This window comes from Chamaea fasciata, unplaced genomic scaffold, assembly GCF_029207755.1.
Source record: "Chamaea fasciata isolate MVZ Bird 193981 ecotype frontalis unplaced genomic scaffold, bChaFas1.0.hap1 SCAF_15, whole genome shotgun sequence".
In the NCBI taxonomy this organism is placed as follows: domain Eukaryota; kingdom Metazoa; phylum Chordata; class Aves; order Passeriformes; family Sylviidae; genus Chamaea; species Chamaea fasciata.
In genome coordinates, this window is record NW_027094100.1 from 10,943,270 (window position 1) to 10,966,590 (window position 23,321).

Sequence of the window (23,321 nt, forward strand, 5' to 3'; positions counted from 1 at the left end):
ACAGGAGGGATGCAGCAGGATTCCAGCCTGGAGAGCCCCTGGGAAGATTTAGAGTCCCAGTACAGGTGTGAGGATTGGGTCGTACTCTGCTGGAAGGGGTGGGAATGAACCCAGACACTTTTCAACCAGTTAAGTGTGGAACAACTTCAGGTACACCCAAGTGACATAATACCTTGCCTTGGTGTTTAAGACTTCTTTCTGTTGGTTGTTTTAAAACAACTTTTCTTCTCCATTTAAGCAACCTCACATCACATTTCTCTCCTTCAGGACAAGACCCTGTACCACCCAGTCAGCAGCAGCTGTATGGACTGCAGTGAGAGTGATCGAAAGATCTTTATGAGTAGCTGCAATCCTTCATCTCCAACACAGCAGTGGATATTTGAACACACAAACTCAACCATCTTGGAAAAATTTAACAGAAACCTTGATCTTTAAAAGACTGAGAGAAAAATATATCTATATTTTACAATTATAGTTTTTACTGGGGAGGGTTACAACAAAATTTTTTTAATACTTTTTTTTAAACACTTAATGAAGGTAAAAGGGAGAATCTCAGGAGAAGGTTAACTAGCAGGCCAGTCTTTATTCTGAAGATGCTGCATCCTTCTCTTCTGGGGATGGTGGAATTTTAAAGGCTTTGCCAGAGCCACTTCTGTGCTGAGACTGAACAGAAACTCTGTTTTTAGAGGAGTCTGAATGTGTTTCAAATGGCGCTTTTTTTTTTTTTTTCCTTTTTTGTTTGGTTTTATTTCCACTGGGGTCTGGTGTTAAATGATTTTGTTATCCAGGACCCTGCAGGACTTTTTGTAGCTGCTATACCACCCACTGAAGCGTTCCCACAGAGGTGCTTTATCTTTCAAACTCCATATAAGTCAAATATTGAAGACAAGATTTAAGCCTCCAATCAAAAAAAAAAAAAAAGAAAAAGAAGCCCATTATTGTAAAATGAAATAAGTATTTTTTTTGCCCTGAACCAAATATATTTCAAACAGGTTGAGTATTATTACTTTCCAAATCATAGCTCTGATGAAGGAATGAGCTCTAGTGGAAGTGCAGCCAAGTGTTGGGAATATGGCTGTTGTTATTAGCCATGAGGAATCTGGGTTTCTGGTCCATTCACTTTGCAGTCAGTTTGTCACTCACTGTTGAATCTTCAAGGTGAAAGATTAGCAGAGGGTTTTTAAATAATCACACTTCTTACAGGTGAAGACTTTATGCTAAGAGCCTTGGGATATCAGGTTCCAAATTTGCCTCTTATAACCTTTTTAGCACAGACATCTCCAGGATTTCTCAGAGTCAAATCTACTGCGTGAAGACAATTTCCATTCTTCCTTTAGAGGTTTGAAGGCTAAGTTAATTTGCAATTGGTGTGAGCAGATTAATTCAGGATAATTAAGTCAGGGCTGAGATTAGCCATTGGTCTTTATCCATTTGTTCATCAGACTGTAGTTTCTTGAGTCTCGTGGTCAGTGGTGTTCTAGCCTTGTGGAAACGTGCTACTAATCTCTCCTCATTTCCCAGCACCCACAGCACTGTACAGTTTACTGTGACTGGAAATCTGTTTATTTTAGCAGAGATGTGGGACTGATGGACACATTTTCCTGGTACCCTCTCCCTTGTGCAGTGATTGAGAAGTGCAAGGTGTTACCCCTTCTGATTTGGCTGTGGGATCTGCCAGACAGTGAACCAGGATTGTCTCAGCCCAGGAGCTGGAATGTACTGACACTAAAGAATGAATGGGAGGACCATTGGTTCAAGTCTATCTGAAGCAAGTATTTTAAAAAATCTGGTTTAAAATTAAGTTGTTGCAAAAACACACGTACTAGTTCCCCTGACTTAGTCTTGTACTGAAGGGAGCAGTGGCATTTTCTGGTAAAAGCTGTGAATGATGATGCAGTGAACAGATGCCGTGTAAATTAGTAAACAGGATTCCTTTGCCAGGAATTGCCCAGCTCCTTGGTTTGTCTAGCTGCCCATGCAGGGGTGTTGCAAGAGTAGGCAGCATGCAGCCACCTCTGGGGGGATGGGGATGGGACCCCTGTGGGATGCTTGATGAGCATGGTTAGTACATTGCCCCTCCTCAGAGGGGCAGGGAAGCTCTGCTCTAGGATGTCTTTCATGTGAAGGCAAGGAGATGCTTCCCTGGTGTCCCAAAACCAGCAGGATGGCTCCCTCTGCAGAGCTCCAGAAGCAAGAAGCCCTTTTGTTGCCAACTGTAGGGTTGTGTCCCATGTTTCAGATGTGTTGGAGGCCCCGTAGTGCTGTGCCTGGCAGCTGGGAGCAAACAAGGACACAGCTGTCTGCCCCCTGAACTCTCCAGTCTGATGTGTTGAGTAGGAGGCTCAGAATCCTTTGCACCTCTCTCATCCACACAGCTGAGGCCGTGTCTGACCTTCTCTGCCAACTTAGCTGGTCCATGCAGTCATGGAGAACAGGAAGCATGGGCACTGCATTGCAGCTGGGACCAGGCTTCCCAAATGTTTGTGTCTAAGATTTTGGGAGTGACGAAAGAAAGAATAGCCCTAGAGTTCCCTTGTGACAGTTCTGCAGCAGCACTGGATGGAAGTGAGATGAGCATCAAACAGAGTTGACATCTTGTTCTCAGTGACTACAGTCTGTCTGTCATTAGGATCTCTTTGCATTTTCTGTGGGAGACAGAGTCACCTTCCAGTGCTTTTTGTCTGGCTGCTGCTTTCCTTAAGTTATTAATGCTCTCATTAGCTGAGTAGTGCTGACTGTGGAGCCACTAGATGGCCTGACTAGATGTCTTTATGAATGTTTTAATGCCTGTGGAACAAGAAGCTGTTTGTCCATGAACACTGCTAGTTTTTTATAACTGGGACACAATCAGCATATTCTATAAATGGACTGTAGGTTGTTCTGCTTGCAGGTTGCAGCTTTGTGTGTCTTAGTTTTCTAATGAGAGGATTAGCTTCTGTTTCTAAACTGCATGGCTTGCTTTGTTCTTGGGCTCACCTTGTGAAGGAAGCCCACGCTTCGCTCACTGGATTCTTGCTTCAGAGAGAGCTGCAGCAATGATCAGGTCTTTTACCACTTGGTGATCTTAATTTGGAGAGAAAGGTCAGCTCTTAGCAGCTTGCACCAACAGATTAGGCAATAGTTGAGGCAATTCCTGTTTGACAACCCACCACCAGTACACAGAATTCAGAGATTTAGTGTCAGTGGTTGTACCAGGCCCATCTCAGTGTGGTTGATCTCTTTCCTGAAGGTTTGGGGTCTGAGTGTGGTAAGAGCCTCACAAATTCTGTACACTTCTGACTAGCTCACTGGGCTTTGAGCTATTAATTATTTGCATCAGTTACACTCTTCAGTACCCTAGAGGCTTTATTGACTAATGCAAAGACTTAATATAGCCAACCATCCACTGATTGAGAAATATAAACTGTGTTTTATCATCTGCATCTTTAACTGAGCCTTTGCTGGGCAATCTGGTTAATTATTCCAATTACTTTTGGTTATTTGTAAGCAAAATCACTAAAGCATGAATACATAATCAAATCTTCACATCTGCATGCAAGTCAAGACTGGTGATTAAACACTGGTGATTATCTAATGCCAAATACATGTTTCCATATTTTTCCCCCGAAAGTATCGAAACACCCCTCTCCTGTGGCTGTATAAGTTTTGCTGTTTTTAAGTATCAGAATCCCAGACAACAGGGTGTGTGTTATGTTGCATAAAAACACTTTGATTTGCTCTTGAAGGTGTTGTTGATATATACTGGTGCTAATCTCTAAGGCCTGCAGACAGTAAATAGGTTTGGGGCTCTCATGTGTGCAAGGTGTCTTTTCTCATACCTAGGAAATTAATTTTCTTTTTCAAACCACAATAGAAGAACGTGAGCCTTCCTGAAAGGGGAATACAGCATCATTAAAATAAAGATGTGCCTTTTTAAATGTAAATGTACAGCAAATGCTTAAACTTGAACCATTCCCTAGTGCCTTGCTGGACAGGAGAGGAGAGGGGAAGGGGTTGGGGGATAAGGATGTAAGAGAAAGCAAGCTTGACTCCTGCAGTGTTTGTGTGTGGGTTTGGTTTTTTTTTAATGTCAAAATTTCAGTGCAAAATTTGCGTGAACAACAGTAATTCAGAAGCTCTTGGGTTCCCTCTGTTAAATCGATATCATTAATGACTCTGGGGAGGTTTGTCACTCCTAATAGGAAGACTTGGAAGGGTTGGCAGCTTCCTCTGGGTGTGCTGTAACAGCTGAAGCTCTAAGGAAGTTGTCTTGGTTAGCTGCTGGATGTTTCACCTCATGGTGAAGGCTCATGATTTCACTGGCATGTGGGACCCTGCATTTTATTTTCTAAGTATACAAATCACAAATAGTCCCAAAAGCATATAAAATCTGTAGCAGAAGTGTCTCTCAGAAGAAGTTGATGCCTTCCATCACTGGGAAACTTTTTCAAGAATGTATTAAAATCTCTAATGCAGAAGTAGCAAGAAAGCGATTTCTCAGCCTGACTTTCCTCGTGGTTGGTTTTACAGCAGTCTCTGCACAGGGCTTTGCTTTACTTTACTCCTGGAGTGTTCCAGTCAGCCAACTTTCCTTCTCCCTGCTGCACTGAGATCAGTGACTGGAGAGTCAAACAGGCACCACCAGCATTGCAGGAGCACAGTGCTCTGAGGCTGCTGCTGGCTCACATCACCCAGGGGAGACATCTCCTATTAGACAGATTGGGAAATCATGGGACTGCCAGGTGAAAAGGGAGAAGATTGTATTCTAAATTGTCTTTCAAGATACAGACAGGGACTTGAATTGATTGGAGAGAACAGCCAGCCTCTGGCAGTCAGCCTGTCACGCTTGCAGTCAAAAGAGCCCCTGTTAAAGCCATGTGTGAAACAGCTCTAGTGATGCACGTGTACCTTACAGCCCACATCCACTTCCAGCTGCTGGGGATCATGGATTCACTGGGTGGTTTCACAGGATACACAGCAAAGTGGAGCTGGCTTGTGAGTCGGGAGCACTGGGTCCTGCCCCCCAGCTCCCATGGCCTGTTACTTGATCTTGCACAAGGAAAGTCTGTGTGCTGCAATTTCCCAGCTTGTGTAGGATTCACTTAAGGTGCTTTATTTTCTGACCTAATGAGTGTTGAGTCCAGATTTTAAAACAGGCTGCAAATCCTCACCTGGTTCAAGTGGAGAGTGATGCAGTGGGTGGAGAATGGGAAATGAGATCTGAAATTGCCATCAGCATTCAACACAGACTCATCAATTAATTTCATATTCCTCATTAACCAGTCAGATTGATTTATTCACATTATAAATTTGAAGTGTAACCAAAATAAGCTCACCTCCTGCTCTGATTTCTACTTTGTAGTGCTGTGCTTTAGCGTGGGGAATCTGTATGGAACTAGGCAATGATAGATCATGGAAACCCTAATAAAAAGTCGGTGTCTGTTTCTGACTCTGCTAGCTGAGTACACTCCTTAGCTGACTGCATTTGAGCTTTCTTGCTGCGTCTGTATGACCCAAAAGGCTTCAAGGATTCCAGCAGTTGTGAGTGATTTGGGAGTTTTATATAAAGCCACTGGATCTATGTGATTTTAAATATACGAGTTCAACTCAAGGAGAAAAGTCTTAATCCAGGTAGTGAGCAAACAAATGTGAACTTCAACCACAAAACAAGATAAAAACTGATCAAGCCAACAGCCTGAAACCTTAGCCCTTACGATAACAGCAACAAATAGCTTTAGCCTCTAGGGTGGAGAAGGGAATTGGTTTCGAAATGCATTCTCTAGGATCTCGGTGATTAGGTCTAAGTTTGTCTGTACCTTGTACTGCATGCATTTTCTCTGTAAAACTGGATGGTGCCTCTTGAATCAGTGTGTATTTATTTTGTGTGTATTAGGACCAACAGCCTAATATCTGGGGGTGGTAAAGGACTTGTAGCACTTTAATGTAGTAGCTTTCATAAATTGGGAATCATTGATAGAATGCCTAGTGTTTTTAAAGTTGAATGGACTTCCTTTTATAATATATTTAAAATAAATTTTTAATGTGTTTTCTGAAAACTGCGTGCAAAGACGTGACTGTCCCCGCCTGTTTTGCTGCAGTGATTGATTTCTTTTCTACTTGTGAGAATAAGCTCAGCTGCCCTGGTGTGGTGTTTGCCCAGCACAGGTTTCCTGTCACTCCGTGCCCAGTGGTGCAGTCCTGAAGGAACCACGACCTGTACCCAGGTAGGACACCCCTGGGGGACAGCAGACATGGACTGTCCTTAGTAGGGCACACTGGGAAGCACAGAGGAACAGAGAAAACCCAGCTGTGATTCTTCTTTCTCTGCCTGTTTGCCTATTTGGGAGCAACTGCTGGCAGATCCATCCCACCCCTTGGTTTATAGGGGAGGGTTTTAACTCGGCTCCATTGGGTGAAAAACAGCGAGGGGGAAAACGGATGGGAGACAATGAAATGTGTGAAAATCTGTGTGTGGGAAAAGGAGCCTCTCTGGGGGGACTACCAAGGCATGATCCCCAGGGAAGACTGTGCTGCGATTCTTGGCCACGGTAACATTGCCCAGGGTAAGTATGTGCCAAAAGCTGTGACAGTTTGAGCATTTTAGCAGGTTCAATATGTGCCACCCTAGAAAAGTGCTGAGGAGAGTGGGAGTCTGGGGGAAGGTGCCAGAGCAGTGTTTTCATTGGCCTCCCCGAGGTACTGCGAAAGGAAGTGGTCTGATTTCTGATGATGAAAAGTTTAAAAAAACCTTCTTCCCAGGACGTCTCACGCAGCACAGACCGCTGGGAGAGAAGTATTTCTGTCCTGAGCCCTTTGAATGGCTCCATGAAAATAGTAAGTTCCAGATGACAGCTACACCACCGACTTATCTTTAGAGGGTAGTGCTGCTCCAGGTGAGATTTACAGGCCTGCACAGGCTCCTCTAATTTGATTAGAGGCTGACTGGGATGGCCAAGCTATTACTGCTTCAGAGGCACTAAAGCTGCCTGGGTACTGATGGGTTTATGAAACATTGTTTCTCACTTCGTTGCAGCTCCCACAAAGAATTATTGGATCAGGTTAGTGATAGATACCTAATAAAGAATGTCTCTATGAGGCAGTTTATTTTGCAGCAAGCTTGTTCCAGACTAGCAGACTGTGAAATCTGGAGGTTCCCATGAGGATAAATATGCTGAAATAAACTGCAATTATAAAAACACCTCCATGCTTTTCTTTTCTTTTCTTTTTTTTTTTTTTTGGGGGGGGGGAGACTGAAAAAAGGTCTCAGCGTGTTAGCCTGAGCAGGAGGTAATTAGCATTGAATTAGCAAACAGACAGTGGCAAAAGCTGGGTTTTTCCTTCTAGTGAGCATTGCAGAAGGACTTTAAACCTCTTTATCTGCAGGGATGAGAGGTTGCAGCCCAAGATGAAATACAGCCTGATGGTCAGTACCAACCTGTTCTGACCCTTATGGTGCCTGTTTCTTCCCAAAACAGAGTCAGGGAGCACCTGCACAATCTCCTCCTCAAGGGGACAGGAAGAAGTTCTGCTTGTTATGGCCATGCCCCCTTTTATCTCCTTGCTTGCTGTTATTATCATCTGTCCCTACAGTCTGTGGTTTTGGCTTCCTGAGTGTCAAAGATAATCCTTCTGCAAGATTTCCTCAGCCAGCCATGTGATTTTTATTGGTAATGTTAAGATAAAGCCAGAAAGCTTGTTATCAGCAGCTCTGAGATCTCTTGTCAGCCTCTTGGTGTTTTTCCCTTTCCCCCAAACAAGGGAATATCTGTATGGTTTCGCCAGGAGGGTATTACTTCAGGCAGGCAGATTCCAATCAGTTTGGCCTGGGGCTTTTATAAGCCGTAGTGTTTAACAATTTAAAATCTCTTTGCTAAACTGCTTGTTTGGTCTGCGGGTAAAGTCATTTGTTTCCAGCAGCTTCCCGTGAGAACGGCCGGCTCCAGGGAGCGTGTCCCCAGGAGGGTGCACTGTGGTTCTCTGCTGGTCACATGCACAAACAGAAATTACTGAGTGCCCGAGGGCACCCGCACTAAAAGCCAAGACAAGAGGCGGAGCTGTTGAGGAGTATTCAGTCTCTGCCCTCCAGATTTATTCTGAGGCTTGTTTGCTGTCGTAAGGAGTGCTTAGAAAATACAGATTTTGGCTTTTCTCAGTTGTGCAGAGCGTGCAGAACTGGTTGCCAGTGTTACTGTGTGGAGCAGCCTGAGCTGATGACTAAGGGCTTTAAAGAGTCTCTTTCTTGCGAAGGTATTTTGTGCGATGCAGCACCGTTCACCCAGTGCTCACGCACATTGTTCCATGTGCAGGATTTCAGGCTTTGAAGTCATTTTAGCCTATAGAACCTTTCTTCTGTCTGCGCAGAAAGTCCTTTCTTCAGGAAGATGAAATCCTTTTCGTTTTAGAGCAGCACAGAAACCTCTGACAACAGCGTTTGCAGTCTGGCATTACAGAAGTCACAGCACTTCCAGAAGTTTCATCTTTCCTTCACAGACCAACAGGAATTTCATTCTTTGCTTCCCCCCCAACTGTGCCTCCTCCTTTTTTTCTCCCCTTTTTTATTTTTGGGGAAATTTTGGGGCTGGGGCGGGTTTTTCTGTTGGTTTTTTCCGGGTTCTTTTTGGGATTTGGTTTTTCTTGTCCTGAAGGTGAAAAATGCGAAGCTTAAAGTCGCATTGCTTTGAGAAACACTTCTCCAGCTCCCATCTTCTCACTATCCCCGCTGCGTGATTACGGGAAAAAAAAAAAATCTTGTATTTATTAAAAAATTACATTTCAGCGAGGAACTCCAGCCTAGGCGACGACCCAAGAACAGGCATTTGTGGCTGTGCCGACCCGAGTTTTATACGAGGGCCGGGTGGGAGCCCGGGCAGTTTCAGGTCAGTTACGGGTTCAGGTCTGTCACAGGAGCGGTGCCGGTGCAGCGGCGGGCGGCTGGAGGAACCCTCGCTCCCGCGGCTGCTGGCGGCTGTCCCGCGCGCGTCTCGGCAGCAGGGGAAGCCCGAAGGCCGGCGGGGCCGGACGCCTCCCGCCTCCTCCGGGCGGTGCCTGGAGCACCTGCCGAGCAGCGCGGGGAGCGGCCGGCTCCCCTCAGGGGCCGGGGGGGCCGAGCCGCCGCTCCCTCCGCGCGCCCCTCACGGCGACCTTCCGGCTGCGGGGGCCGGGCGGCGGCGGCGGACGGACAGCTCCTCCGGCCAATCGGCGCTCGGAGCGGCGCGGGCCGCCCCGCCCCTCCAGCCGTCAGGCCCAATCAGAGCCGCCCCTGCGGGCCGGGGGGCGGGACTTCCGCGGCCGGGGAGGCGGTTTTGTGTGTGCGAGCTCTGCGCGGTCCCGGCTCCCCGCGGGCGGCGGCGCTTGGGGGGCCCGGCCCGGCCCGACCCCGCGGGCAGCGCTTGGCGGCGGCGGCGGAGGGGGGTCCCCTCCCCTGCCGTAGTGGGGGGCCCCCGCAGGGGCGGCGGGGTCCCCCCGAGGGCGCGGTAGTACCGGCGGCTCGTCCCCCGGTTGGTCCCCCGGTTGTCGGCTCCGCGCGCGGGGTGAGGGGCGGGCAGGTGGGCGATGAATGGGTTCAGCACCGAGGAGGACAGCCGGGATGGGCCGCCCGCCGCCCCCTTTTACGGCCAGAGCTGCTGCCTCATCGACGACGGGGACCGCTGCGTGCGCCCCGCCGGCAACGCGTCCTTCAGCAAGAGGATCCAGAAGAGCATCTCGCAGAAGAAGCTGAAGCTGGACATCGACAAAAGTGTGAGTGCGGCCTCGGCCGGGGCTGCCGGGCGCCGCCGAGCCCCACGGAGGGGCGGCCGGGCCGGCCCCAGCCGCCACCGCACTGCGGTGCCTCCGGGGAGATGCGGATCCGCCCGGCGAGTTGAGCTCCCGGGCGGCCGCGGGGGTTGGCGTTGTCCCTGCGGGCTGGGGCTGGGGCTGCGGGGCTGCGTGCGGCACACACCGCGCCTCCCGAGCGCCTTCGCCCGTCCTCAGCCTGGCAGCGCTCGGGAGAGGGAAGAGACGTGCCTGGGTGGACCCGGCTGTCCTCCGGGTGCACAGCCGGCTTTTCCCTGTGGCACTGCCCGCCTGCTGAAGCATAATGTGGCTAAAGCACTAAATCCCGTGTTTGGGAGGCAGGTGGTGCGCAGGGAAGCAAAGGAGCGAGCTGTCAGTGCTTCGGAGCAGGAGTGCTGTTCCCGTTGCGGTTTCAGGTTGGAAAGGCTGCTTACTGCCAGGTGAAAACAACGCTGTGGTTGCTGCTTCAGTCAGGCGGCACTGACGTTACTTCTTTAATTGGTAGGAATCGGTGTTGCAGTAAAGCAGGTTAAAAACCAGGTTAAAAGCCGAGCTGGCTGTGAGATGTGCTGCCTCTTCGGCAGGGCTTATTCGCGCACAGAACAGCCCGGTTTGCTGCCTAATGACATTAAGTGGCAGCTGTCAGCTCGAGATAGAAACGGGTTATTTTGCCCGGCAGAGAAACAGGCAGAGCAGAGCAGATCACAGAGGGAATGTCTCAGTTTCTCAGAAGTGACTTCGTTAACGGAATTCAGCTCTGCACGCTTTTCTCGCCTGATCTTTTAAAGATCAAAACCGTTGAAAACAAAGCAAAAGGAAAAAAAAAAAAAAAAGGTGAAGTTTTGAGTCAGTCTGTTTGGCAGCTCCCCCAGTTGGTCGGGTCCCTTCTGCACACCCGAAACGCATCGTGTCACGGGAAAAGTGACTCAGTTTGAAACATATTCTTAAAAAATAGAGTATTTCTCCCAGATGTAGTTCTCAGCAGATTTGTCTAGTGGCGTAGTAATTTCTTGCATTTTAGAAATGAGTCTTTGTTGACAGATGCCAGGCTTTAGAAACAGAAAGGGGAAATCAGAATAATGCAGTCAGAACAAAGGGAAAGTGTAAAGCAGGCTGCATGGAGAGATTTTGGATGTAGGGTGCCTGTGTTATCCGAAGATATTTTGCCTTATAGATACCGAATAATTTTGACCATTTGAAGTGCTTTGTTTTGCTAACTCTAGTGAGATAACATTTGTTAAAAGAAAGGTTCCATGGCTGAACAAGCAATAGGAAGGAGGCTATTCTGCATTTGGTTTGTTTGTTTTCATTGAGGTGATCAGCCCAAGTTTTATTTGGTCAAGATTTTGAAACACTTGCCATAATAATCCTCTATACTATTCAAGCCAGAAAGTTCACAAGAATGGAATAGAATAATATATTTTTTGATAGTTACCTGCTAGTAAGTCCTGAAATAAATGCACTTCCTCCAGACAGTCACCCTTTTTTTCCCCTGACATATGATTGCAGCCATAAAAAAGAAATACATTATATGCAGAGGTTCAAGGTCAGCTGGAGCTTGAGTTGTTTTATTTGCCTTTAGCTTTTGTAAGGTAAGTTATCTCTGAATAAGGAGTGGTGATACCAGGGCTAGGATTTAAAATTAGAAATTCCTTGATGTCAGCCAGTCACGCCAGTCTTGAGGGATGCACCTGACACTGGTGTCTAAGTGGCTGCTGTAGGATGCTGTTTCACAGGATCTTTTTTGATTGCTTTTTCATCACTTCTGGTTCTCAGGTGAGACATCTGTATATTTGTGATTTTCACAAGAACTTCATTCAAAGTGTTCGGAACAAAAGGAAGAGGAAGACGAGCGATGATGGAGGTGACTCTCCTGAGCATGACACAGATGTTCCGGAGGTTTGTGGGCTGCTTTTCCAGTTCTTAGCACGTTGAAGTTTCACTTGGATGTTTTCATATATCAGAAAATATTTATATTTTAAATTGCAGGGCTATTAAAGCTGCTGTGGAGTTACTTTCACTTTCCAGGAAGAGTTTTTTCTAGCATGTGGTGTCCTAATTTTCTTCATTCCCATATGAGTTCTTTGCCCATGTAAAGTTTTCTGTAAAAAAGAGGTGTGATAAGGTAACTGCACAGCTTCATGTTTGTACAGTTAAAATTGTATTTGATACTAATTTTTTTTAAGGCTGAAAATAAGTTATTTTTGATGGTGTCTGATGCCCCAACATAATCTTTTGGTTCTTAGTATGCATCATTTTGCAAATACACTACAGAATTCGACAGATCACTCACTTTGATTGGATATTTGATACCCAGGGATATTGAGCTGCTCCAGATATTTGCATATATGGGGTTTTTTTAGCACTATTTAAAACTACCTTTAAATAGTTTGTGACACATTTTTATTTTCAGGAGATAGGCCTGGGGGAAGTTCTGTATAGAGAACTCTAGATTAATCCTTTCTCTGTGCCTCTGCGTGCTGCACTTGCTTCAGTGATGTTTCTGGTACTGTTGACATGGCAAAAGTCGTGCAGAGGTGATGTTCAGAGAAGCAGAGCGTGGCCACGTCAGCAGAGCCCTCTGCTGGAAATGCCAGCCTTATTGGCAAAAAGCCTTTTATATTTCTGAAAGGAAAAAAAAAAAAGCCACCAAGAGTTATTTTGCCAGCAAAGCTGTGTCTTGGTGCAAAGCTGGTGCACACACCTCCTGTGTGGAGGTGTTGAAAGAGTGGCAAGTTTTTGATATGGGTTTTTTTTTTATTTTTTTAAGATAACCTGACCTTTTGTTATCACTGTTCATGTTTCCATTCTACAAGGTTCTCCATCAAAACTTTCCTGTTCAAGCTTTGCAGTAGTTGCCAGGGTGATTGCTGAAGACCCAGCTGGCATCTAAAAATGTTGGTGCTGTGGAGCACAGAGAGTATTTGGTGACTGAAACCTGATGGATGCACGTCACCCAGCTGAACAGGGAACTCTGCACCGTGTCAGTTTTAATGTCATTTCCCTCTCAGTTTTCAGCCGAGATTCCTTTTGTCTTTGAAATTTGGCATTTCCCACATGATCTTCATCTTCCCTGCTGTAACCCTGCCACCACCCCCTTTGCTTTTAAACTGTGCACTTCCTATTTAAGTATTTGAATTTCATTTCATCTCTGTACTCTGTTTTATGTCACAAGCCGTTTGTTCAATGCCTGCTAAATTGTTATTTCATGTGTGAGCTTTTTAAACCTTGTGGGAACAAAAGGTTCCCCTTTGCTTGGAGGTTGCAGAGGTGTAATTGAGAGCAGAAATTGGCCAGCAATTCTGTTGACAGCATGTGAACCAGAACAAAAATTTCTATTTCCCTGAGGCTATTTTGGTCCTTTAGTATTAACAAATACAAAGTATACTTAGGTTTGTCAGTAAGACAAGCCAGTGTGGTTCTGAATGCAAGCAAGGTGAAATCCTGTTGAGGAAGAAGTAGTTATTTTTAGATATTTTTAGATAAAATAACTACTCTCAGAAGCTAAAGGCAGTGCTCATGCCCTCTTCATCACTTCCAGGTTGACTTGTTCCAGCTCCAAGTGAACACCCTGCGACGTTACAAGAGACATTATAAGTTGCAGACCAGGCCTGGACTCAACAAGGCTCAGCTTGCAGAAGTAAGTGAGGACAACGGTGGTGTTATCTCTGTTACAAGAAAACTTTATCTCCTCTGTTCAAGGGCACGTTTTGGGGGCACTCACACCTGTGTGACTCAGTGCTACAGACCCAGTGTCCTCTGAAAGGTTTCAGAGGATGCCGGCAGAAAGCTGCCTGCTTGCTTTCACCTGGGACAGGCTTGGAAGGCATGGACACTGACTGCTGAAAGCCCGTTTTAGTAACTTGCTTGTCTCTGCTTCCTTTCCCACCCTTTTCATAGTTCAAATCAGTGCCCTTTAGGGAGCAGAAACAGGAGCCAGTTTTTGGGTGTTACCTGGGGTTGCCTGCTCAGCTGAAACTCAGACTTAACCCACTAATCATCTCCCTAAGTGCTCCTGATAATTTTTCTTTCCTCACAGGCACTTGAACTCGTTGGAATTGCTTATTATTGAAGGCAGCATCACTGTCCATGGATTCAGATTCTTTATTTCCCTCTCTTGTCCTGATGATTCTGTATTATAAAAGGCTTTTATTTTAAAGAGCCTCTGCTGCTTTCTCACCATATGGGCTACTTGTTCAGAAAGAACTCTCTGTATCTCTCTGGTATTTGGGCAAGATGTGCTTGCTGTGCTTCTGCTCTGCTCTCTTTCCTGACTTGATCTGAAGCCATGCTGTGGGAAAAAATCTTCTCTAAACTTGAAAAAACTGTAGTAGTTACTTATTAGGACTGAGGTTGATTTTGTAAGTTGTGACTTTCACGACTGTCTGCCTAAAACTGTCTGGTTTGCTTTTACTTTTGCTTTAAAGAACAAAAACCTGACAGACCGAAAAAGGCAGCAAGACACTGTCTTTCTCTCTTTCAAAGTCAACCAGGGAGTGAATATACAGAATATCAAGAATGTGCAGTGTAGGGCATGTAGGAGTAAGTTGAACAAAGTAGGATGGGGTTGTTCCTCATTAGCAGTCCTGATTTGTCATATTTTAACTAACCAGTTCAAGTCTGTCAGCTGCCTCCTGCCATGAAGGTCTGCCTGCTTAAGGAATTTACCATGAATGTACCCAAGAGGAAAGAAAAGATCAATTACTGTGCAGGCGGAAAATAAAGGGAGCCTCACTTAAAGCTGTCACACACTTCCCAGATTTCCTGTGAAGCCTGAGCAGCTTTGACTCTGTGCTGGATCCTCATCCAGCTCCCATGCTTGAATCACTGCTGCCTGAGGCTCGTACGCTCCTCATGCTATCCCACCATGAGGTAAACTCAGGCTTCCATAAATCTCCTTGGAGTGACTTATTGCTCAACCTGCATTAGAATCCCATTCTAGATCTGTGTTGGGTACCAAAAAAAGAATTTCTTCTCTGTGAGAAGCAGCTCCAACATGTTTTCTGCATTCACTTTCTGAGGAAAAAGCTAATGTTTCAGGACTTATGCTACTGTGAGAGAGGGGTAGCCCTAACCAAAACCTGACCCTTCCCTTGCTAATTCCCTGGTGTTCCTTTCAGTGAAAACTTAAAAGAGTCCAGAGGAGATCACTTTGGGATAAACTTTGCTATACCTGGTTCACACAGCAAAGTGCTGCAGTATTCCTGACACTGTCCTTTATAACACGGAGGTGCAGGGTAAGCTTGCTCACCAAATAATCTCGGCACAAAATGTCGCTGAGGAGAAGCTGTGCTGCTTTGGCAGGAGGACATTCTGGCTTCCAAATTCCTCTTGTAGGTTGGCTGCAAATCCTGCTGACATAGCAAGGCTATGCTATGTTCATACACACATTCCAGCTGTAAAGAGAGAGGGAGGTAAATGAGGACTGACAGTTGGAATTGGTGCATGTTTCACTCAAAGGATAATGCGCTCAGTGGCCATAAAATTGTTTTTGGAAAGTGAGGAGAAACCCTGTTCTGATTATTTCTAGTTTTTAATTTCAGCATGTCTCTTTACCTGTTGTCCTTCTAGACTGTCAGTCGTCATTTCAGGAATATTCCAGTGAATGAGAAGGAGACACTTGCATATTTCATCTACATGGTGAAGAACAACAAGAGCAGGCTGGACCAGAAATCGGAAGGCAGCAAGCAACTCGACTGAAGATTAACAAGGCTTGGAATAAGAGGACCTTGAAGGAACCATGTGGTATTGTGCATTTTAGGTTTATAAAAACTGTTAAAAGTATATTGTAAATTTTTTTTTTAAATGCAGTGTCTGGATGACAGAAAAAAAATATAGACATTCTTATGAGGAGTATTTGAAAACATGTGCCCAGCATGTTTCCGAAGACTTCTTCCCCTCATTTCCAAGTCATATTGGAATAAAGAAATGAGGATAATGGGGAAACCAAATAAACCTGTAGAACTGTGGAGTTTGTCAACTTGGTGTTTTAAACCATTTCTGGAAATCTACATCTCAGTGCAATTCAAATCCCAGATGGAATTTTTTTCACTGAATTCAGGCTGCATCACAAACCACCATGCAGTTTGTCTTGATACAGGACTGGAAGAGCAGCAGAGATAAGATTCATTATCAAGGTGCATGGGTCAGAAGTTTGTCTGAAGCTTGCTGCTCACCTACACATGCTCTGTCTTGCCTTGAGTCAGTGCTTCAAGTCCCAAACTTCTACAAATGCTCCAGCTCACCAGATCTACTCCAGTGAACGCTACTTGACCAGTCTGAAATTGATGGGGTTTTTTGCCATTTTTTTCCTCCCAACCCCATCCGACACAGATGCCAACCAACTCTCTGCAGTCTGTTTTCTAATTTCTTTCAAGAACTCACTAATTAAATTTTCTGTAAGCATTTAAAAACTTCTGCATTTCTCTGAATGTGGTATTAAGGCAAACACAACCTATTTGGTGTGTCTGATCATGTTGGTAGAAGTGCTTATTTAATTGATTTATGCAGATTTCAGTGATGGTAGGTGAAACAATGGCTTGAGACATCAGTCTCTTAATTTCTGTCAGGTCAGTATCGGTCACAAGTGTTGTGCATTTTATACTGAAGCTTTAGCAGGTGTCACAAAACTGCTGTGTGCTTTCAGGGGCTCTGTTTAGTCTAAAGCAGATTTATGGGTGAGGCACCATAACCAGGGCAGTGATCTGACTGGAGCATTTCATGATACATTTCATCTCCCTTTGCAGTGGGCAAGAAGCATCAAAGCATTTGCCTTTCATGAACATTACATGTGCTTTCATGAGAGCTGTGTGAGTGAGGGTGGCACACTGGTGATCCCTAGCAGGGCACTGTAGGAGGAGATCACCCTGATTTTATTTAAAGCCGAGGTGTCCTTACAGATAATACAGTGATTATTTTGGCAAAAGGAGCTTTTAAAAGTGTTGGTCGTGACTGACTGTTCTCCAGTGACCTCAAATTCTCTTCAGGGGATGTCATGATTTAAAGCACCGCTCTGTTTCTTTGCTGTCCTGACCAGTGTCTCCATTCTGGTACAAGATGCCAAGACTCCACATAGAGAGGATATTCTTAACAAGCCTTAAGCAACGAAATGAACAGTAGAAAACTTCGGCTAGCATTTTGTAAATGGCAAGTTTTATTATTTCAGAACTGGATGAAGTTTTGTTTAAGAGCTGAACACACTGGTCATGGTCCCAGCTTAGTACTGCATTGTGTTTTGTAAGGCATGAAGGGTTCACTTAGTGAAGCTCTTGTTGAAGCTCTCCCAGGGTCTCTTCAAAATTGAAGTCACAGTTAAAAGCAAGTTGTTCACATCACTCTGAATTGTTTGCTAATACTCCAAAAACATGTTCAACAAACTTCAGCATGTCTTAAGTCCTGTGTCATAGGCAGAAATACTCTGTTATGGTACATGTCCCATTTGTGACATCTGGGGAGTGTGATTGTTTCAGCATTTCCTTGTTCAATTCCGTATGGATTTTTAGAACATCATACAACAGAGAGGTTCAAGGAATGAGGAGAGAATGTCTTTGTGTCAGTATTTCATGAATGTTTAAAGATTTCCTATTTGTGCTGGTCCTTTCCTCATTGAAAGGGTGAAGTAGTTCCCACATCAGTCAACATGATCTGGCTTCTCTCATTCAGGACAGATGGTTAGAAGGGCACGTTCTCTGACTGCATGATAACCTTCAAAGTGCTCATGTAATCAGAGGATGTTACCAAGGGAAAATGAGTTTCTGAGTTGAGAGGATTATGCCTCATAGTGATTTTCCCCTGTACTGGGCACTGGTGAGGCCACACCTTGTATGCTGTGTTCAGTTCTGGTCCCCTCAATTCAGGAAGGACATTGAGGTGCTGGAGCAGGTCCAGAGAAAGGAAATGAAGCTGGTGAAGGATCTGGATTACAGGTCCTGTGAGGAATGGCTGAGGGAGCTGCAGTTGCTCAGCCTGGAGAAGAGGTGGTTCAGGGGGCACCTTCTCCTTCTCTGCAACTCTCTGACAGGAGGGTGGAGGCAGGTTGGCCTCTTCTCCCAGGCAGCCAGTGACAGGACAAGGGGAAACTGCCTAAAGCTGCATCAGGAAGATTTAGGTTGGACATTGGGAGGAATTTCTTCACAGAAAAGGTGATCAACTATGGGAATGGGCTGCCCAGGGAGGTGGCAGAGTCACTCTCCCTGGAGGTGTTTAAGGAAAGGCTGGCACTTGGTGCCATGGTCTAATTGACACCGTGGTGTTTGGTCATAGGTTGGACTCGATGATCTCAGAGGTCTTTTCCAACCTAATTGATTCTGTGATTCTGTGATTCTAGACCAAAACTGTAAAAATGTAGTTTGTTTGGGATTTACGTTTTTTTGTGGTTGTATTTTATTTTGTTTTGTTTTTAAGAGTAAATAAATCTGTTGGGGTGTTTTAGTAGCCAGCAGCAAAATGATTCTTTTCAAGGAAATACGGTGGCAGGTTCCATCTGTTCAGGTGTATTCACTGGAATGCTTTTGCGCCGAGGTGGTATCCAGGAAACTTTTCTTTTTTTTTCTTCCTGAAGTAGTCAATTGATGTTAAATGTGATCCTTGTTGGTTTCACTTCTAAAGCAATTATACTTTTTTGAAAAAAAAAAAATAAAATTCTTAGCAAAGTGTGATGATAAAGAGATGTTTACCAGCCATTAGCAGTTGTTTATAAGGTGGAAAGCTTGGAGGCAAGACACCAAAGAAACAGAAAAATCTTTGGCTGTCAGACCCCATGGCCTTATAAACCCCTTGCAAATGCCTTATTACCTTGTTCTCAATTTAGCTAGAGCAAAACACCTTGAGCAACAGAAAGCTGATGGTCTTGTTGGAAGGGTCAGCCACTTGCTGGCTCCCGTGCTATGAACTGAAACCACACGTCAATTCAGTAGCAATATCCATGTTCAGGGTGCCTGTGATTCTTGAAAAGCATTTAGTGTCTAATAACCAGAAAACGCAACAATGCAATTGTCGTTGTGTACGATACCGTGCTGTGTGTTCGATTCCTTATGCTGCATGCCAAGTAAAACAAAAACAAACAAAAAAGACTTTCCAACTTTTTATTTTAAATGTCAAAGTAAATGTGTTTGAACCTCACACTTGTGAAGCCATGAGGTGGGACATTTTCTCAGCACTTTTAGATGGGACTTGTTGGAAAGGTGTAAGACCCAAATCGCTTTGGCTGGTATGATTTTTTTTTTTTTTTTTTTGCATTTTGCTTTTCACAGATGGGCCTTAAATTCTGTCTAGCTTTGAACCATGGAGCACAAGCCTTGGGGGCATGGAGGATGACCAGATGTCATCTTCTATTTATAATAGTGGAAGCTTATTTTTTACAAGCTTGCATAGGTGACATTCACCCTGGGGCAGAGGAATTGTCTCCGAAGGTCTCCAGCCATTATATAGCCTAATGCAATTCCATAGCCTAGCTCAATTCTCATTGCAGAGTTCCATTAACTTAATTAGAGTTCTGAATAGATCCAAAGCCATTAGTATGCAATTCAAATAATGCAGAAACATCTCTTCTGGGGTTAATTTCATCCTGTATGCTGACCCTCTACTTACTTCAAGGGAAGAAGAAGAAATCATTGCTGGTAGTTATTGGCTTGAGCTCAACTCAGGGGAGTTGGAAACATGCAAAGACTCGAGTCAGTAGCAACCTGATGGCTGAAAAGTGAAAACACATCCAAGGAGGCTCTGTTAAAATGCAGTTTTCAAAATTTTATAATCTGAAAGATTATTGTGTATCAACCTGAAATAAACAATTGCAGTAAAAAGTAATGTTCTTTTGCCGGGCACTTTAGACGCTCAGCCTGAGAAAAGCAGAGCTTTGTACCACTTCTCTCCAGTATTCTGGTGTCCCAGTTTTCCTTAGAAATGTGGCTCTAAACCACTAGATACCCCAGGGTGCAAGAATTGACCAGAACATGTCAAGCCTGGCATTTCAAATGAGTCCAAAGTGCAAGCAGGGTTCAGAGAGGCTTTGAACACAAGAGCAGAAATAATCTACAGTAAATGGGAGTTTTCATGCGGGTCATGATGGCACAGGGAGGATGAAGCAGGACATGGCCCACAGGGAGAATGAACAAAACGCATTTCCACAGCAGCAGCAGTGTGGAGTGAGATTTATTCTGAGTCAGCTCTTGTGATGGATGTTTTATGAGAGGGGGAGGAGGGTGAGCTGTGCACTTTACATCTTTTGGTTGAGCCAAATGTAAATACCAATGGGAGATCTTCAGCAGGAACTGCAGTTGGAGGGGAGAGGAGGGGTCTGCTGAGGGACTGTTTGTTTAAGTTTGCAGATCGCTGGACTTCCCTGGAGCACTAGAGTCACTTTGTCTCTACAGTTTAGAAACGTGGGTAATACAAGGTGGCCTCCCTTCCAAAAGGAGTCCTTCTGCTCAGAGTAAGGACTGAAGAGTCCTAAAGATGAAGGAATGTTATTGATGTCTCACTCCTCATGTCACTGATGCCCTTTAACCATCTCTAGCTTATCAAGTTAGGGAGTTCTCATTTTCCACTTTCAAAATGCAAATGAACTGTTAGGATGTAAGATACTCCTTGCACTTTTCACAGCTATCTCTGGTCTTGTGTTTTTGACTTGCTTGTGAACACATCTGTTTGGGATGAACTAAATGCTTGAACAAAGTGTGGGGAGAGGCTCCTGCCTTAAACCTGAACTTTGCTTGCAAGCAGCTCTGCAGGCCATCCTGTACATCAGCAGGCTCCAGGAGCCTCTGGCTTAGCTGAGCCTTACCAGGGCTGGGTTTACTCCTGTCCTACCCACACCTCTGCTCCACAGCTGCTGCAGGGGAGGTGGGTAGCAGGTAACTTGCAGAATGGTTTGGAGTCGTTTGGCAGGCTTACTGGGAGAGAAAACCGTGTTCCCTCTTCTGTTTCTGGCCTCCATGTGTTGTGCTGATCTTATGCCAAATGTTTTGGACACCTTGTATTTTTAACTGTGTAATATAGCTGTGTATTGTTAAAGCAACTTAGTAACTTATAGCAAAAACTGTAGAACTCATTTCTCTGAGGTGTAGGAAATGTCCTGCTTCCACTGTGTATGAGACTTTAACTCTGTACTGTCTGACAAAGATAAAATTCTGAATTTCACTTTAATAAATGATCTATCTAGCAACCAGGCCCACATTCCCTTGTTTGCCTTTCTGCCCTCAGCACTGATGGTTCCAGAGCCAAGGGAGTTCTGCTTCGTGTGGATGTTTTGTGCCAGGCTTCTCAGGTTTGCTGCCTTTTTCCACCTGCCTCCCCAGGGCTGAAAACACTGCAGACATGGAGCAGAGAATGGCACTGCTCAGTGGGAATGCCAAGCCTGCAGTAGAAATCTCAGGTGATGGGGTATTTTCTGACAAACCCATGTTGGTTGCACAGATGCAATTCATGGAGTCTTTTGAATGCAACAAAAAGACAACTTGGAAGAAAGATGGAGGCTGATGAAGAGCCACATGCCCTTGCATTTGGGGAAGTGTTGGGCTTTTCTGTGATGGGAATTCCTCCCCTCCTGTATCATGAAGAGTCTGTCATGTGAAGCTTCCCATTTGATTCATGTTTCCTAATGAATCTTCTTTATGTCTAGTTCAACCCTGTGCTTTTGCTCCTTTCTCAGGCACATCCCTGGCTTCATTTCATGCATGATTTATAGCTCCTGTTGTCCAGAGTCAAACCTGCACACCCAGCTGACAAGGTGGGCACAGCTCCAGAGCAGTAATGACATGGAACATCCCAACACTGAAGATCCTTTCCCATGAAATGCTTTGTTTCATTTCTTTTTCTGATATTCCTCCTGACCATCAGCCTTACAGCCAAAGGTGTTTCACTATTTTGCTGCACTGAGGAAGCAAGTGAAAAAACCTGGGACTTGAGTAGTTGTTCATCTGAACTCTGTCATGGTGTTTTTAAAGGCTCTGCTGGCACTGTTTGAGTCGTGCTTTTAGCCTTGATTTTTAGCCAGGAAAGAGGTTGTAGTGTAGCTTTTCACATACTTGGGTTCTCACAGAGGAGGATGATCAGATGCTGAAAGCTTTACACCCAAAACAGATCCCAGGGTCCCCAGTGCTTGCCTTTGTGGATGTGTCTCAAAGCCTTAATGAAGCAGCATAATTTTGGAACATGCTGCTCTGCCACAGGAGGTTGTGCCTGCCTCAGGGAGCTCTGTTGAGGAAGGCAAGACCAGAGGTGACACGGGTGGACACCAATGGGAAAAGGAGCAAGGGTGGATCATGTCATACAACCTTTGTGCTATCAAGGGTTTTTAGGAGGTGTCAGAGGAGTCATTCAGGTGAGGACAAGGGCAGCATGCCCCAGTGGACAGGGCGAACTCCGTCATTTGCATTCCCAAATTGATGAGGGGGGGTCTTCTGCCAGCACACTGAGAAGGAGGGGCAGTAGGGCTAAAGGAGGACAGCTGTAAGCAGCAACCTGTTGTGCAGGTGCTGACTTTAGTACAAGAGGGTATAATGGGAACTTGTGATAGAAATAAACTGCCAGTTAATCTGCTATTTGTATAGAGTAATGAATAATGCTCCTTAGTCTCATGTCCGCTCCCTACCAAGAAACCCACAGAAGATTTCAAGCTGAAAACCGAGGCGGAATCTGCTCAATCTTTAACATACTCACACTGCCAAACAAAGGGAGCAGCAGATGGATCTGATGGGCCGAGAACTGCTGGTCCCTCTCTGCACTCTGGCTGCCGTGCGAGGGCAGTGTTAGCTCAGGAACCCCGGGGGGGATCGCTGCCCCTCCGAGCCCGGGGCAGCTGCCGGGGGCACCGGGGCCGCGTCCCCATCCCGAAGATGCTTCCTTGGCAGGAGCTGCCTGTGCCTGTCAGAGACCGGAAGCAGGATTATGCTGTGCCGGGATGTGGAGATCATAAAAACGGTTTGTTTGGGTTTTGAGGGGTTTTTTTCCTGGTTGGACATTGAAATTGAACACGTCCGATCCTCTGCGTGAGCCGTCCTGCGGCCTCCTTGCAGCCTTGATGGAAACCAGGCCTTGCTTCCCCACTCCCCAGCAGAAAGGGCAGCACAGAGGACCAGGGAAAAATGTGAATGTGGATTTAATGGTTTTGTGTCTTAGAGATGTGACTGTGCAGGAGGAGTATGGAGGGGAGAGACTCAGGGTTTGCTTGCTTCTTTTTTTTTTTTTTTTTCCTTTTTTTTTTCCTTTTTTAAATTTTTCCTCTGTCCAATAAGGGATAACTGCACAGCTCTACCAACGCTCAGTCTCACTTTCTCAGGAGCTGGAGTCCATTTCACGTCTCTTATCCTTGCAGGTAGTACTGGCTTCTTTCCTAAGTACCTGAAAACCCCCCAGTGTGCTTTTACTTAATTGCCTTTGGATCTTTCTCCAAGATCTGGTCCCTTTACGTGCTGCAGGAAGTGCTCCGTGATCTCCCCAGCACCTTCAGCAGGAACACCCTGTTGCTGTAGGGAAGAGGAAACTGTCAGGTAGCTGAGGTGGCTCTGCTGTTTCTCCTGCCACAACTATGGACTGCCGGAGAGCACATCCCATAAGCCCTGGGTCTCTTC

At 45.4% G+C, this 23,321-nt stretch overlaps 2 protein-coding genes across 3 annotated transcripts in view; both read left to right on the forward strand.

Annotated features, from left to right (window-relative positions):
- GALNT10 (polypeptide N-acetylgalactosaminyltransferase 10) overlaps positions 1–6,035 on the forward strand; it is an 80,968-nt gene extending 74,933 nt beyond the window's left edge. For both annotated transcript variants that reach the window (XM_066196889.1, XM_066196890.1), the window contains exon 12: positions 268–6,035. In XM_066196889.1, coding sequence (XP_066052986.1) covers positions 268–435 — 168 coding nt within the window. In that variant the 3' untranslated portion in view covers positions 436–6,035. The remainder of the gene's footprint in view (positions 1–267) is intronic.
- Positions 6,036–9,285: 3,250 nt separating this feature from the next.
- On the forward strand, positions 9,286–15,722 carry SAP30L (SAP30 like). The gene is made up of 4 exons (XM_066196865.1): positions 9,286–9,717; positions 11,530–11,652; positions 13,295–13,393; positions 15,325–15,722. The coding sequence occupies exons 1-4, from the start codon at positions 9,532–9,534 to the stop codon at positions 15,451–15,453; spliced, it is 537 nt and encodes a 178-aa protein (XP_066052962.1). The 5' UTR covers positions 9,286–9,531; the 3' UTR covers positions 15,454–15,722.
- Positions 15,723–23,321: the final 7,599 nt, after the last annotated feature.

Bases quoted from the DNA above. Each gene is read 5' to 3' on its own strand.
- SAP30L (XM_066196865.1), top strand. From the start codon at position 9,532: ATGAATGGGTTCAGCACCGAGGAGGACAGCCGGGATGGGCCGCCCGCC. The intron at 9,718-11,529 runs GTGAGTGCGGCC...TCTGGTTCTCAG, and splicing joins AGCTGGACATCGACAAAAGT to GTGAGACATCTGTATATTTG. The intron at 13,394-15,324 runs GTAAGTGAGGAC...TTGTCCTTCTAG, and splicing joins ACAAGGCTCAGCTTGCAGAA to ACTGTCAGTCGTCATTTCAG.